Source organism: Alligator sinensis, unplaced genomic scaffold, assembly GCF_000455745.1.
Source record: "Alligator sinensis unplaced genomic scaffold, ASM45574v1 scaffold646_1, whole genome shotgun sequence".
Classification (NCBI taxonomy): domain Eukaryota; kingdom Metazoa; phylum Chordata; order Crocodylia; family Alligatoridae; genus Alligator; species Alligator sinensis.
This window is the reverse complement of record NW_005842642.1, coordinates 697,422-710,297: the sequence shown is the minus strand read 5'-3', so window position 1 is coordinate 710,297 and position 12,876 is coordinate 697,422. Positions and strand designations below refer to the sequence as shown.

The window sequence follows — 12,876 nt, the reverse complement described above, 5'->3', positions numbered from 1 at the left end:
AGGGAAAGGGTAACATTTTGACAAGACAGTGATCAGAAGCCCTTGTCTCACTAATTTTAGACTCGGGGCCATGTAGTATGCCCCATTTTGAAAGATGCTAGTAATTCCTACCTGCGCGGGCCAAACTCTTCTCTGAGGGACACCAGTATAATTCTGATCTTTATCAAGGGAATCATCAAGAGAACATATGCTCCACTTATATGTTAAGGAAACATGTTTGTTTCCAGTTACCAGCAAGGGAATATCAGCATTTGGCAAATAACAGAAGTCTTTGATAAAAAGAATTGCTTCAGTGCCTGACATCTGACCACTACCCAAAGCTGAGAATATGTCAATGAGAAGGTAACGGGGAAAAATCTATTTGAAAGTAATAGCCACATAGATGTTCTGCTACTGATTTTAAAATCAGTCTTTAGAGAAAGATTGAGAGAATCAGGGGAAAGAAAAGAAAAGGAAGAATGGGAGAAGGAAGACCAAGGTAAAGTTTAACCACAACCTTAGATAATAATAAGGTTAACAACATTTGTCAGGGCCTTTTTAAACAAATATTTTTCCAGCTGTCCAAAATACACATTCAAAGACACATTTTTAGAGGGATTTTTTTTTTAAGAGGTTAACCTGAAAAAATACGTCTATTACTTCCCCTAGATCCAAATCACAACCCTAAGAGTTAAGTCTGAACAAAACAGGACTTTAAACATTTCTGCCTGTGGCTGCTCATCTCCTGACCTGGGCTGTTTGCTAATGATGTCAGGGTCGCTCACGAGGCAAAAAGCTAAAGACTGAAATTCAATGCTGGCTCTTAGCCAGCACACAAAAAAGAGGCCCTGTACTTGACCTTTCCCCATCACAATGACACAGGGCCTGCTGAAACTCCTGCCTCTCTGTAAATATTTTTTAAACTTATTGACACTGTTGCAGATCCTAGAAAAAAAGCCGCATTCCAGAGTGGGCACCACCAAGGCTGCAACTCAGTTGTGTTGGAAAGGGATTGTCATTTTTTAAGTTTCCAGAAGTTTTATAAAATACAACAGTGCATTTAATCCCCAGCTCTTAAATAAAACCCAAGGAAATAGCTCTCCATGCCCCACTCCCCACCAAAAATCTGTTTACACTTTTAACCTGGAAAAATAATATGAGTTGCTCCTGCATTATTGCAGCAACTCTGTAACCTGAGTTCAGTGAAACCCCCCATTGAAGATCAAGTATAAAAGGTGCTTCATATAACACAGAGGACCAGTTCTTTAATACAAACCCACCAGCATCGGTGATCTATTCCAAACTACATCAACCGAGTGACGGTTAAGTTAAGAGAGAAATTAAAATAGTGCAAGGTCCTAATTCAAAGTAATTTTCCATGTGCTTAACTTTGGATACATGCTTAAGTTGCATTGCTTTAAAAGCACACTTAAGCGCTTTGCTGAACTGGGGCTTTTGAGAAGGAAAGGGACTCAGTGTGAGAGATCCAGGTTGATGAGTACAGAAAAGCACAGCCTGCACTTTTAGAGAGTCTGAAGGAGGAAACACAGATGAGTTTAGTAAAGGAGCACCAAGATGAATGGGCAGAAGGGAAGATGGATATGAAGTGAAGTAAATTAGCAAAGGCAGACTGGCAGGTCACCTGATGCAGCATCAAGAGCAATTATAACTGTAGAGTCCTTGGTACACTTTGGTTAGAGCTGCCCATCATGACCACAGCTTGAGAGCTGGGAACTACCTCAGCATGTCTGCACAGCTGTGATTTCCCTCCACCACAAAATAATCAATCTGGAGATTGTGCAAGAGTGGCATCCAGTCCTGCGGCATTTCTGCAGAGCCGGAACTGCCTGCTATTTATGTCCAGGACTGGATGTGAATCATCCCCGCTGCTATTTCCACAAATGTTCAGTCAGAAGTGCCAATTCCAGCTGGTTACATTTGCACTCATCATGCAGCCCTGCCCCTCTCATAAAGAGCTGCTCTCTTCTCTTCAGGGCCCTTCGCAGTCAAGTCACATTAGTTGTGTTCCACAAACAACCACGGATTTCAGCTGCGTGTCAAATCAAGCACAGCGCATCCTGCATGCTGCATGGCACTAAGCCAAGGCCCCAGACACACCCTTGCCATGGCACCTAGCTTTGGCACTAGTCAGACATTTTGCACTTTGAAACTACATTGTCCCACCTCTGCTGGAGTTATTTCCTTGTACAGGATTAAACTTGCTGCATTGTTTTGTCAGTCTTCTGCTGAAGGCACTAGGTTTGCATCCTCCTTCCTCCTAGCAGAGTGACCGGGAGAGCAGACTCAAGAAGGAAGGACCAGATCAAAGGAAGAAGCCATACACTTATCTCTCTTCTCAGTTCCCTTCTTGCCCATTGACAGTCTGGCTCCTGAAAGAGTTCCCTGCAGGACTGTACTGTCGGGAGTGGTGGTCACATCCAGGCCAGCCCCCAGCCCTGCTAAGCACCTGCACAAGAGCAACAGGGTACAATGAGCTGGTGCTAAAGAAGCAGCACTCTCTCCTCTGAGCCAGGAACCACTGGGACTCTGTCCCCTCTGTGTAGGGAGGTGGACAGAGTAATTTATCTGAAAGCAACACATTCACCAGCTGTTCCAGTAGATTTAACTTGTATGCTCTTCAAGGCAGAGACTCTTCCTTGCTGCAAATACAGCACATGGGACCACTGGGTGCTCATCTCAGCTGGGATCTCAGGAGCTGCTGCAATAGCAATAGTCATGCCTTGGCACAACGGGAGCCAACCTTTCTGGCAAATGCACCACATATTAGCCCCACACTCTCTCCAAGTGCCACTCCGATCCCCTTTCCCTGTTTGGTCTGTTGCTCTGCTTTCCGCTCCCAGCCCTGTGCTGCTGGCCCAGTTTGCTGCATTGCTTCCCCCCCTATCGCCACTGTGCTGCTTGTCCTCTCCCCAATCTCCTGCACGCCACACGCCTGCCTTAGCAGATGCATCACTTAACAAGAAGACATGATGAAGTGGGAGAGAAACAGAGAAATGGTGCCCTTAAACTCCTTCATCTGTATAGCAAGGGCAGTACAGTACAGTGAACCCAGGTCACTCCTCAGCAGAGGGAATGCACTTTGGAAGCTTTCAGGCCAGAGCCACTTGCCATGTCTGGTGAAGCCATGCCAGCTGCACTGTAGCTAAATTTATCTCCTATTGATTCAGCGTCTGAATCCGTTTTGTTTTGGCTCCAATTTTTATGGCACATGTCAATCCAGTGCAGGGAAAACAAACCAGGCACTACGTGCCACTTGCTCCCAGCTATGTCTTTAAAACAGGGGTCAAGTGAACTTAATTGGTGCATAGGTCTTGCACTGGTCCTTTGCACCTGGTTGAATTTCACCTAACGTTGCCTCAGTTATAATCTCCAATGCTGGCCAGAGAGCTTAGCATAGCCCTGTTAGAATGCAAATACAAAGCCTACTGCCCAGACGGGCTCAACATGGAGGACCAGTGACTGAGTCTCACCTGTTGGGTCCAGGTGGCTTTACATTGCTCTGCATTATACTTACTTTCTAGTTTGCCCTTTTTCCTTCTAATTGATGCTCGAAGCAAATCTGGCCCCTCTAGCTCCTCTTGAAAACGCTTTGCCTTCACTTCATAAAACCATTCACCCGTCACAAACTTCTTCTTTTCATCATGGATAGAGCCTTGCAATCGTCTAGGGAGAAAAAGACAAATAGGTTATATGCAAAAAAAAAAAGGCAAGAGGTGGAGAAAAAAACAAAATAAAACCTATCTCAATGTATTTTTATGGCACAAACTAGAAGTCCTAGGAGAATCCAGTTGACAGATCTCATGAGGACTTTGGAAAGTCTCACACAACACACTGCTTTCAAATACTGTCTGAGAAAGCCAGGGAGACCGAGTTTAATCAAGGTATCATTGGACTAACATGGGGTTAAATAGATACATCTACACACAAAACACACCGACACAGCTGTCTGTTGAGGTGTATATAAGCCTGCTTAAATTAATAACACTTAGTATCTCTGTAGTGCCTTTAATATTAAGATATTACAAGTCTTTACAAATATTCTCCCAACATTTCAGAGAGGTAGGAATCTCTTCAGTGACTTCTGGGATAGAGCACAGTGGGTTGATTTAACAGTTAAGGATAAGAAGTAAAGGCAAATACCATTTACCATTAAAATGGAGGAAGAGTCAGGTGGGCTGCATGTAATTACTGAAGATGAAAGTTAGGCAAGACGAAGGGATGTCTGCACTGCTTTTGCAGTGCTCTCAAGCATGCTCTTCCACTCCACACACACCATTCCCAGAAACAAGGCAGTGATGCCACCCTGGGGTGCCTCCTCCCACTGCTGTCTCCAGCGTGCTTGAGAGCAGCAGTGAGAAGTTACCCTTTTAAGGCGGCTTTGTTGCCTCATTTTTGGGAGTGGCACGTACCGGGTGGGAATGGATGGACTGGGTTTGTTTGAAAGTGGTGCTCCTTGGGAGCACTGTGGAAATGGTGCAGACATATGCTGAGCTAAAACATCATCCTCTTCCCAAATATGTCACTGCATCATGAATATGGTAACTGCTAGACACCAAGAACTGGGTGTTACAAACCAGCTGAAGCACAGGCTCCTCCAGAAAGAGGATGTGTCCACCTGTTGAGCTGAGGCGCTGGGTCTGTTCTGACTCAGAGGGAAGACTGCCATCCTCCGAATCACTGACGCTGCCTCCTGCAGCATGCACCAAACCTGTGGTCTCCCTTTCAGTTACTGACTCAGCTTCACCAATGTTAGATGGTGAATGGAGCTGAAATTGCAATTCGAGGAAAGGTACAGGCAGACAAGGTTCCTTGGGTGAATATGATATCTTTTATTAGACCAACCCAAATGGAAAGGTACAGTGCATTCAGACTTCCTGCTAGTATTAGCTTGTGCGTCTCCTCTCTCACCTCTAGTATTTTACTGACTGGTATAGATATTCTATGACTCAGTGGTACCCCAATGCGGTCAATGGTTAGTGGTATCAGTCAAGGGCTACATAAACCTATCTCCCCTTGGGAAATACCTAGTGCACTCTTATAAAGGCTCTGGAGGCAGCCGGGCAGCTTAGCATAAGGAAGAGCAAATGGACAGCTCCAGCTGGCATCCAGCACAGAGCAACTTTACCCACACCTAATAGTGCCTTTTCTTGCATAATAGCATTCATTTCCATAGGACCGAGCAGCAAGGGCACAGTGCAAGTAAAGTGACACAGAATCTGGCCTTATATCGGCCAGATTGCAACACTTCCGTACGTAGTTTTAACACGTAGTTTCTTTAAGGTATTTTCAGGGGGCGGAGGGGGAGGGGGAGGAATGTTGTTGATATCTGAATAAATAAAGTAGACTAAAAATCTGTTCATTTTGTTTCATTTTTGCTGGAGATTGCATAGCTATCTTCCAGGACTGTAGCTGAATTTGTTTTCCAAACAGTCAGAGCATAATGGTCATATTATGAGGAGCAATTGAAAGCAATGTCATGACATATGCTAATGAACAGGCATTAAAGAATGCCTGAATGTAGGAGCATAGGTCACGTACTTGTAAGGAAATTATGTTGAGTTTGCACCAAACATCTTATTCCAATCCCATCTGACAAAATTAAAAAGGCTTAAATAGAAAGGAGAACTCTGGGCGCTGTTTCTGCCTTGGGAAGCTGCTCTCTTTGCTCAAGGGGATGTCCAGGAGGTGGGTGGGAAAGCAAATTTTAAAGCCTGCTCATGACAAGCCAGTTTAGAGCAATGACTGGTCCAGTAAGGCCTTGCAGAGCCTTGATAGCAATCCAGTTCCATGCAGCTGCCCACATTTTCAACCAAGCCTGAGTCCAGCCTCTTTTTTTGCGTCTGTGAATGAATCGCAGGCACAAACATTAGCAATGGTTCAGCTCATCTGATTTGTGCTCATCTACACCTAAGGATAGGGAAACTAGAAGGCAGCCTGGGTGGTCAGCCCGGGGACCCTGCTCATCTGTCAAGCCAAACACAAATAGCAGGTTTGGCCAAGGGCGAGTCCCCATGAATTCTCATCAGGAATGAATATGAATCCATCTTAAATGGGTTACTTGAGGCATTTGATCATCCAGACATATTCTGCCTTGGTAACATCCTGCCTCATGTAGGAAATCTGTCTTGGACTTTCCATGCTGAGTCCACCACCCGCTGATACGCAAACATGGATTTTCTCATACAAGAGTGACTGGGTCAACTCTTCCACTTGAGAGTTTGGTTCTGGGCTTTACTCCAAGTTCTGCCCAAGCCAATCCTTCTCAAGTGTAAGCAAACACTTCCTATCCTTGTTTGGAAGATGAGGAATGGAGGCAGTAAAGTCTCTGAATATATTTGTACCCCACAGAGGCACTGGGTGTCTAAATCCAGTATTTCCAGGAAGATACTCAATGAAAGCCCTATGCAATGTGAAAAGCCTATGGGCATCCAGCCATTTTAGGTAGCCACAATGCTGCGCACTGTGGCCACTAGGAAATTTCGGGAAACACTGGGGGTAGAATCCATAAGCTTCTGCTGCTGCATCTGAGCTAAAGGAGAATCTCCCTTTGCAGTTTAGGGCTCATGAAACACAAATGAGCTCTTGTGAACCCACCAATTTGCAGGCTTTGAGGGGATGCACACCAATATGTTCACTGCATGCACTTTCCCAATTACTCCCTGCAAGTAAGTGACTCCTGGGCCAGTGACTCTGCTGAAGCCGACAGAGCTCTGTGGAAACTGGAAGCCATTCCCTCGGCAGCTGCAAAGGGGACTGGTAGAAAAAAATCCTATTTATCTCAGGGGCTTTGCCTTTCCCCAGGCTACTGAATGTGCAGTGTATCTGCCTGCAGCTACAAAGGCTCCAGAGGTTGCCCTGTGAAATCCCTAGGTTCAGCATGACAATGAAGGTGGCTCCCTGCATTAGCTGGGCTGGGAAACACAGAACACATGCTGAACACGGATATTCAGTTGTTAATGCAAACCCAAATAGGTGACACCTGCCAGGTATGCTTAGGTGGCTTCAGCAGGATTTGTCTATTTTCGGTACTTTTGTGGATTTCTTTCATTCCTTCCCTGAACTCTGGAACCAGACACAGCCTTGATGTAACCCTACTGAAACACATTAAGCTGCCAGAAGTATCAATCTGCCCCTTAGACATTTCCTGCAGACAGTAGCTTTCCTCTGGGTCACTGCACCAAACCAAATACAGCATGCAAACAGTTAGCTCTCCTTCCTGAGCACGGCTTCTCTTACTGTAACTGGCCCTGGCACGCCCATGGCTGGTTTTTCTTTTTTGGCACCCAGGCTAATAAGTGTCTTGTTCGCTGACCTGTACCTTTAACTCTGCTCCAGTGATTTTGTTTTTGCACAAAAACTTGCTGAGTTAGATCTCTGTTCGCTGGTCCTGCCTTTGCAGAGCTCAGTGCAATTCTGGGAAAGGATTTCCAACACCCTGGAAAGGCTGAGGGTGCCAGAGGGTACAAAGGGGGCAGCTTCCTGTGTGGGTCTGAGGAGCAATGTAGGATTTTGCAGCACAACTTCTGGAGCCTTTGTAGCTGCCAGCAGATATGCTGCACACTCATTAGTGTTACATTTGGGCTGCCTCGGGGCAGGGGCACCGGGTACAGATTGCAGACTTTGCTTTCTGGCAAGCTGGCATGGGATATTGTGCTTCTGTCAGTATTACAAACTCCCTCCTAGCCCCTGCTCTCAGCACAGCCAGCTGAGCCCCCAGAGAGGGCTTTGCAGGGGGGCGTTGTCCTGCTTTTAGTGAGGTCCTGAGAAAAACATGGCAAAGTGGGCGATTCCTCAGTTCCCACATGGCCCCTGCACACTTGGGAGACCAAGAGGCAGCACATTTGGTGGGAAAAAGGGAGAGCATGCCCTTCCAACTGGGCCCCACACCCTTCCCCTGGGTGGAGGAAACTTTGTTGGTCCTCACCCGTGAGGGCACACGGTGGATAACAATACCGTGTCCCAGTGCTGCACCAGAGGTAATTTATGGTACCTAAAAACTAAGGAACACATTTTGATCTTACTGACAATAGTACGAATCATCCGCTGCGATCACATTGACTTGAGTTAGCTTCTTCCACCAGAGTTATTGCTCAGAATGGATCACACCTTGAAACCAAAACTATGCATCTTCCTGAAAAGCTTACTAACATTAAATGTATCCCAGCGTTGGCTTCACCAGAGATAAGGATCTGGGTCTTCCCAAACTCACACCCCAACCACCAGTAGCTCTTGGCTAGCTGATCTCTATAGCCCTCTTCTTGTAACCCGAGGGCTGGACATGAGCCCCCTCAGGACTGCTGTAGAAGTGCTGCACAGCGAGTATGGGCCCAGACAATGGGCTCAGTCTTTTCTGGTTCAGCAAAAAGTCAAGGGTCATGTCCTCCGCTGGCTTCGCTCCATTGGCTTCAGCTGACCTATGCCGAATGACATCAGCTCACAGCCTGGCCCAGCACGCTTAGCCTCCTGCTCACTACAAACCCAGAACAACCTGATGGCAGCATGAAGACCCACTACGGAGCAGCGAGAACTAAATGAACAAGGATGAACCATCTTGAAGCTGGGGTACAAGTGAGACAAGCTCTCTTCTTGGCTCTGCCCCCGCCCCTGGATAACAAGTGGTGAAGCAGAAGCAAGTCCAGGGAGGGGGCAACCCCCATCGAACGACACCGATCCCCTAATCCGCCAAGAGGTGTGGACAAATTCAGGGAGTCACACCCAGCTCTCCTGAAGGAAAGCAGCTGCAAGAGTGACTGAAAATGCAAGGGAGGAGATGGAAGGACTCTTCCAGCTCTGGAGGTAAAGGGAAAAGGCCACTGCCACCTTCTGCTCCTCAGACCCACACACATGCATTCACACACACAAAACTATATGCAAAACATGCATCCTAGTTTGAGGACCCCTTCCCCAATGATCTCAGTATCTGTGAACACCCAGTCTTTCTTACCTGACACGATCACTGTCCTTTTTCTTCAGCTCTGCATCTCTCTGCAGCACCTTCATGAGCTTCTCATATTCCTCCTCTGTCAGAAAGCTTAGGTCCAACATCTTCTCTATACTGCTGTTCAACCAGCTGAAGCAGTGGGAGACCCAAAGCTAATTCAGACTAGACTGTGAGCATGCCATGAGCAGCCTCCGATGCAGACAGCGTCCGTCTGCTGAACAGTATTAGAGCTCCAAAAGAAAAAAAATAAAACACCGCACACTTCACACCCCCATGGCGAGGATGGAAGCTGTGCTAAGGTCTGGACTTGTACTTTCAGGCACTAATCAGCTCTTCTCTGACACGGTTTCCTGTGTAGCATGCCTGCTTGTGCCAGGGGAAAAAAAAAAAAAAATCTTTCAGGCAGAAGTGTGTTTCTTCGCTTTCCTTGTTCACAGTCACGGCATTCTTGAGCCAGTGTCAATCAAGTATCCAAATATAGAGAGGAGCGAGTTTGCCACGGGCTTCAGCTGCAGCAGCAGGGATGAAGGACAAACCCTAAAGTTACAAACATCGACCGCCAGCACCTCTGGTACGTGTCTTGCTCAAAAAAAAAAAAAAAAAAAGTCAGCCTGCGTGCAGCTCAGTCACTCCTGCAAAGAAATAGCATCAAGATGCCTTTTTAGATAAACATGACATATGGTAAGTGAATGTGTACATTGGGGGTGTTTAAGCACAAGTTCCAAAGCAAGCTGTCCTCCTTTTTCCCCAGGTCTCCTACACCTCTTGACACGGCAGCAGCTTAAGTAGGAAACAATATTTTTTTAGTCAGCTGGATGGGAGCAGATACACAGCTGCCCCAACACACAATTTATAAAAGCAGATAAAAGGGAAGAACGTCCATCCCCCCCTCCCCCCACAAGCTACACAGCTGTTCTTCGCCTCCATTTTCCCACCTGTAAAATGAAGCTAGTGACACTTGTCCCTTATACAGCATGTGGACATCTACACTCCAAGCAGCAACATGCAATTGCAGTTGATCTGTCAAACTCTTAGAGCTGTTGCACTGCTCGTCATGTGCATGTCTCCTAGTGCTGCAGCTACATTTGCCATTCAAACAATAGGCTGTTCCATACTTCTGTGGTCTAGCAGGGATCAAGAAAAACCAGGAGTCAGTGGTATACGGACAGGGAGAGCAGGCCATATGCTGCTCCGTTGAAGCGTGCCCCCTTCCCTCCACAGCAGACGATTTAAGCATTCTCTGCCAAGAACGGAGCTAAGTAGTCTGCACTTAGCACTGCATTGACGTGGCTGCGCAGCTTCCCATACCAGAGCTAGGGTGTGCAGAACTAGCTCGGGTTATCCCTTTGTGGTGCTACCTCACACCCAGATGTACCTAAATACAATCCCAATGGCCTGTAGAATGAGTTCCCTGTAGTCTCTCCCAGATGGAAGCTTACAGAAGAGATAAAAGGCTTCCAGATAATGGGAAGGATCATCAGTGGGTTTTACTTACAGCACAAACCCACCTGCTGCGTACACCTGTGTAAAGCGCGGCAAGCTCTGCTCTAACCCGGGTAAGTAGTTTGTCTGCCAACACCTAGCTCACAAAACCACGTGGAATGAGAGATGAGTGTTGCCAATGCCTGTAATTCAATTGAGAGCCTTGTGACATTTGTTGGCTTTCTTAAAGCATCAGCAACTGGAGTCAGGTGATTGTGGGAGTGTAGCAAGTTTTATTGAAAAGCAGTTTTGAAACTTCTGTGTTACAAAGAAAAGCTTAAGAAAAAGCAACTTGAAGGATCAAACCGCAAAGGTAAATAAAATGAACCCAAGGCATATTATAGTTAAATGTGCCAGAATTTTAAGTTCAACTTTATTTTGGGAGGACTTATGTGGGATGTTTTATAGTCAGGATTGCCATTTTTAGAAAAGTTATTTTTGTCAGTCTAAAATAATTAGGAAAAAAATCTGTGTTATTTGTCAATATTATTGCGTGTTATTAAGCAAGTAGTTAAAACTGAAATAATTATTAAACTACTAGAGGTGCACCGATACATTGGTCTCATATCAGATCGGCACTGATATAAGGAAAATTGAGAACTGGCTTTTTTGGGCTTGTGTGGCCAATAATGTGGTCAATAAATGCTGCGTGCATGTGCATAGCTGCAGCATGCACACAGCCAGGAGCACCGCCTGGCAGCACGGAGACCAGAGTCGGGCTAGTAAGTCTGTTGTGGGGAAGGAGTGGGAGGAAGGGGCAATGGGGGGCAGATTGAGGCCCCCGGGGTTGGGGCAGGCACTGCCCAACTGGGGCAGGGCACAGGACAGTGCCATGAGTGGCTCATCCGGTGGGCGCAGGGAGGGGGTGGTGACTCCTGCCACTGCACACAGCCCAGGACATGGAGGGGGTGGATCTGCACACAGGGCAGAGAGAGCTGCTGCTGTGGGCTGAGGTGGTGCCAAGCTCATTCTGGCAAACTCTTAGAGCTGTTGCACTGCTCGTCATGTGCATGTCTCCTAGGGCTGGGCCAAGCTGCACTTGGGGCGGGCAATGGTGGCGCTGGGGGGGGCTACAGCAAATTCTGGGGTGCAGCCTGGTCCAGCCCCTCGCTGGGAAGAGCCCAGTGCTAACCCAGCCCCAGCCCGCAGTGCCCCACCCCAGCTGGGCAGCCTGCCCTTGCCCCAGTCCCACTCCCTCCGTCACCATGGGGGCTTCAATCTGCCCCCCATGCCCCTTCTCTCCCCCCACCCATTCCCCCCCAAAAGACTTACCAGCCTGATGCTGGTCTCCACGCTGCTGGGCTGCATATCAGCTATCATATCAGTATCAGCCAATATGGCTCGTTAAAAATTGGCCATCAGTATCAGCTTAAAAAAATCTGTCGGTGCACCCCTAGAAAATACCCACTTTTTATTCCATCTACTGTATAAATTTGCATTCAGCTTAGAATGAAACTTTACCCTGCAATTTCAGTTTGGTTTCCAGGCTGTTTTCCCTTCTGGCTGTCAGGCACAATCATAATGCTTCAATGATGGGTTTACAGACATTTCTGGGACATGCCTGGATTTAAACTAATGTCTCTGGCAATATTTCTATTAATATCTGCCTTGCCAGAACTTTTACTTATTTATTCTTAACAAAACCTGCAGTTTGTGCCAAAAGTACTTCAGGCAATCTCACCAGAAATGGTTCCTATATATTCATCAACCTCCTAAGTTACAAAGTACCAAAAAGGAAGAACCCCCCCCCCCAAAACTTATTTTCAAAATGTCCCGTTTACTCTCTAGCAATTGCATTTTACTGCAATGGTTTCATTAGTGCGTAAGGAAAGAAGAAAGCAAAAGCTGAGAACAACAAAGGCACCAAACCACCAACTCCCTTCTTTGTGAAATCGTGTTAAACATCAAACTACTTGAAGCATTTGCTGTGGGAAAGTGTTTTTGTTGCGTGAGAACTCTCCACCTGCTGTTTGGAGAGCTGTCTTCAGCGCTGCCGACCCACTGATCCAGCTCTGATGAAGTCAATGGAGTTCACCATTATTTGCATGCCTGCCTGCTGTATACACTGGGATCTGAATAAAAGCTTCACCTTTAGCCTACGCGTTTCTCGATGTTTGCTCTGCACCTTACCACACCTCAGTGCTTGGTCTCGGGATTGAAACGGGAAAACCCTGCACTTAGTCATCACAGTATGTCAAGACAAAAGCAAGAGAGATAAAATAGACTGTTTATTAGGACCTGGTGGCACAGCAGTAAACAGGGATAAAACCCAACGGACATATGCAGGGGATTATTGGGCAGGGCCAGAGCGCTGTGTAATACATGGCGGTCTCTGCAACCTTTCTTAAAAGAAGTCACAGCTTTCATTTGTTCTTGCCCTTAAGTGAATACCACACTGGTTTTCTTTGTTATGCTGAGAGTAATCCTCTCTCCTTTCAAAGGCTAGTTTATGA

The 12,876-nt window shown here is 46.6% G+C and overlaps 1 protein-coding gene across 5 annotated transcripts in view; it reads right to left on the bottom strand.

Moving 5' to 3' along the window:
• Positions 1-12,876, bottom strand: part of LOC102381587 (synaptotagmin-like protein 2) — a 61,142-nt gene that overhangs the window by 28,273 nt on the left and 19,993 nt on the right. For 3 of the 5 annotated variants that reach the window (XM_025215383.1, XM_025215382.1, XM_025215381.1), the window contains exons 2-3: positions 8,945-9,573; positions 3,515-3,663 (exon numbers count right to left, since the gene is read on the bottom strand). In XM_025215383.1, coding sequence (XP_025071168.1) covers positions 3,515-3,663; positions 8,945-9,045 — 250 coding nt within the window. In that variant the 5' untranslated portion in view covers positions 9,046-9,573. Of the gene's footprint in view, positions 1-3,514; positions 3,664-8,944; positions 9,574-9,876; positions 10,689-12,876 lie in introns of those variants that run through there. The other 2 variants (XM_025215380.1, XM_006033575.3) reach the window with 2 other exon arrangements.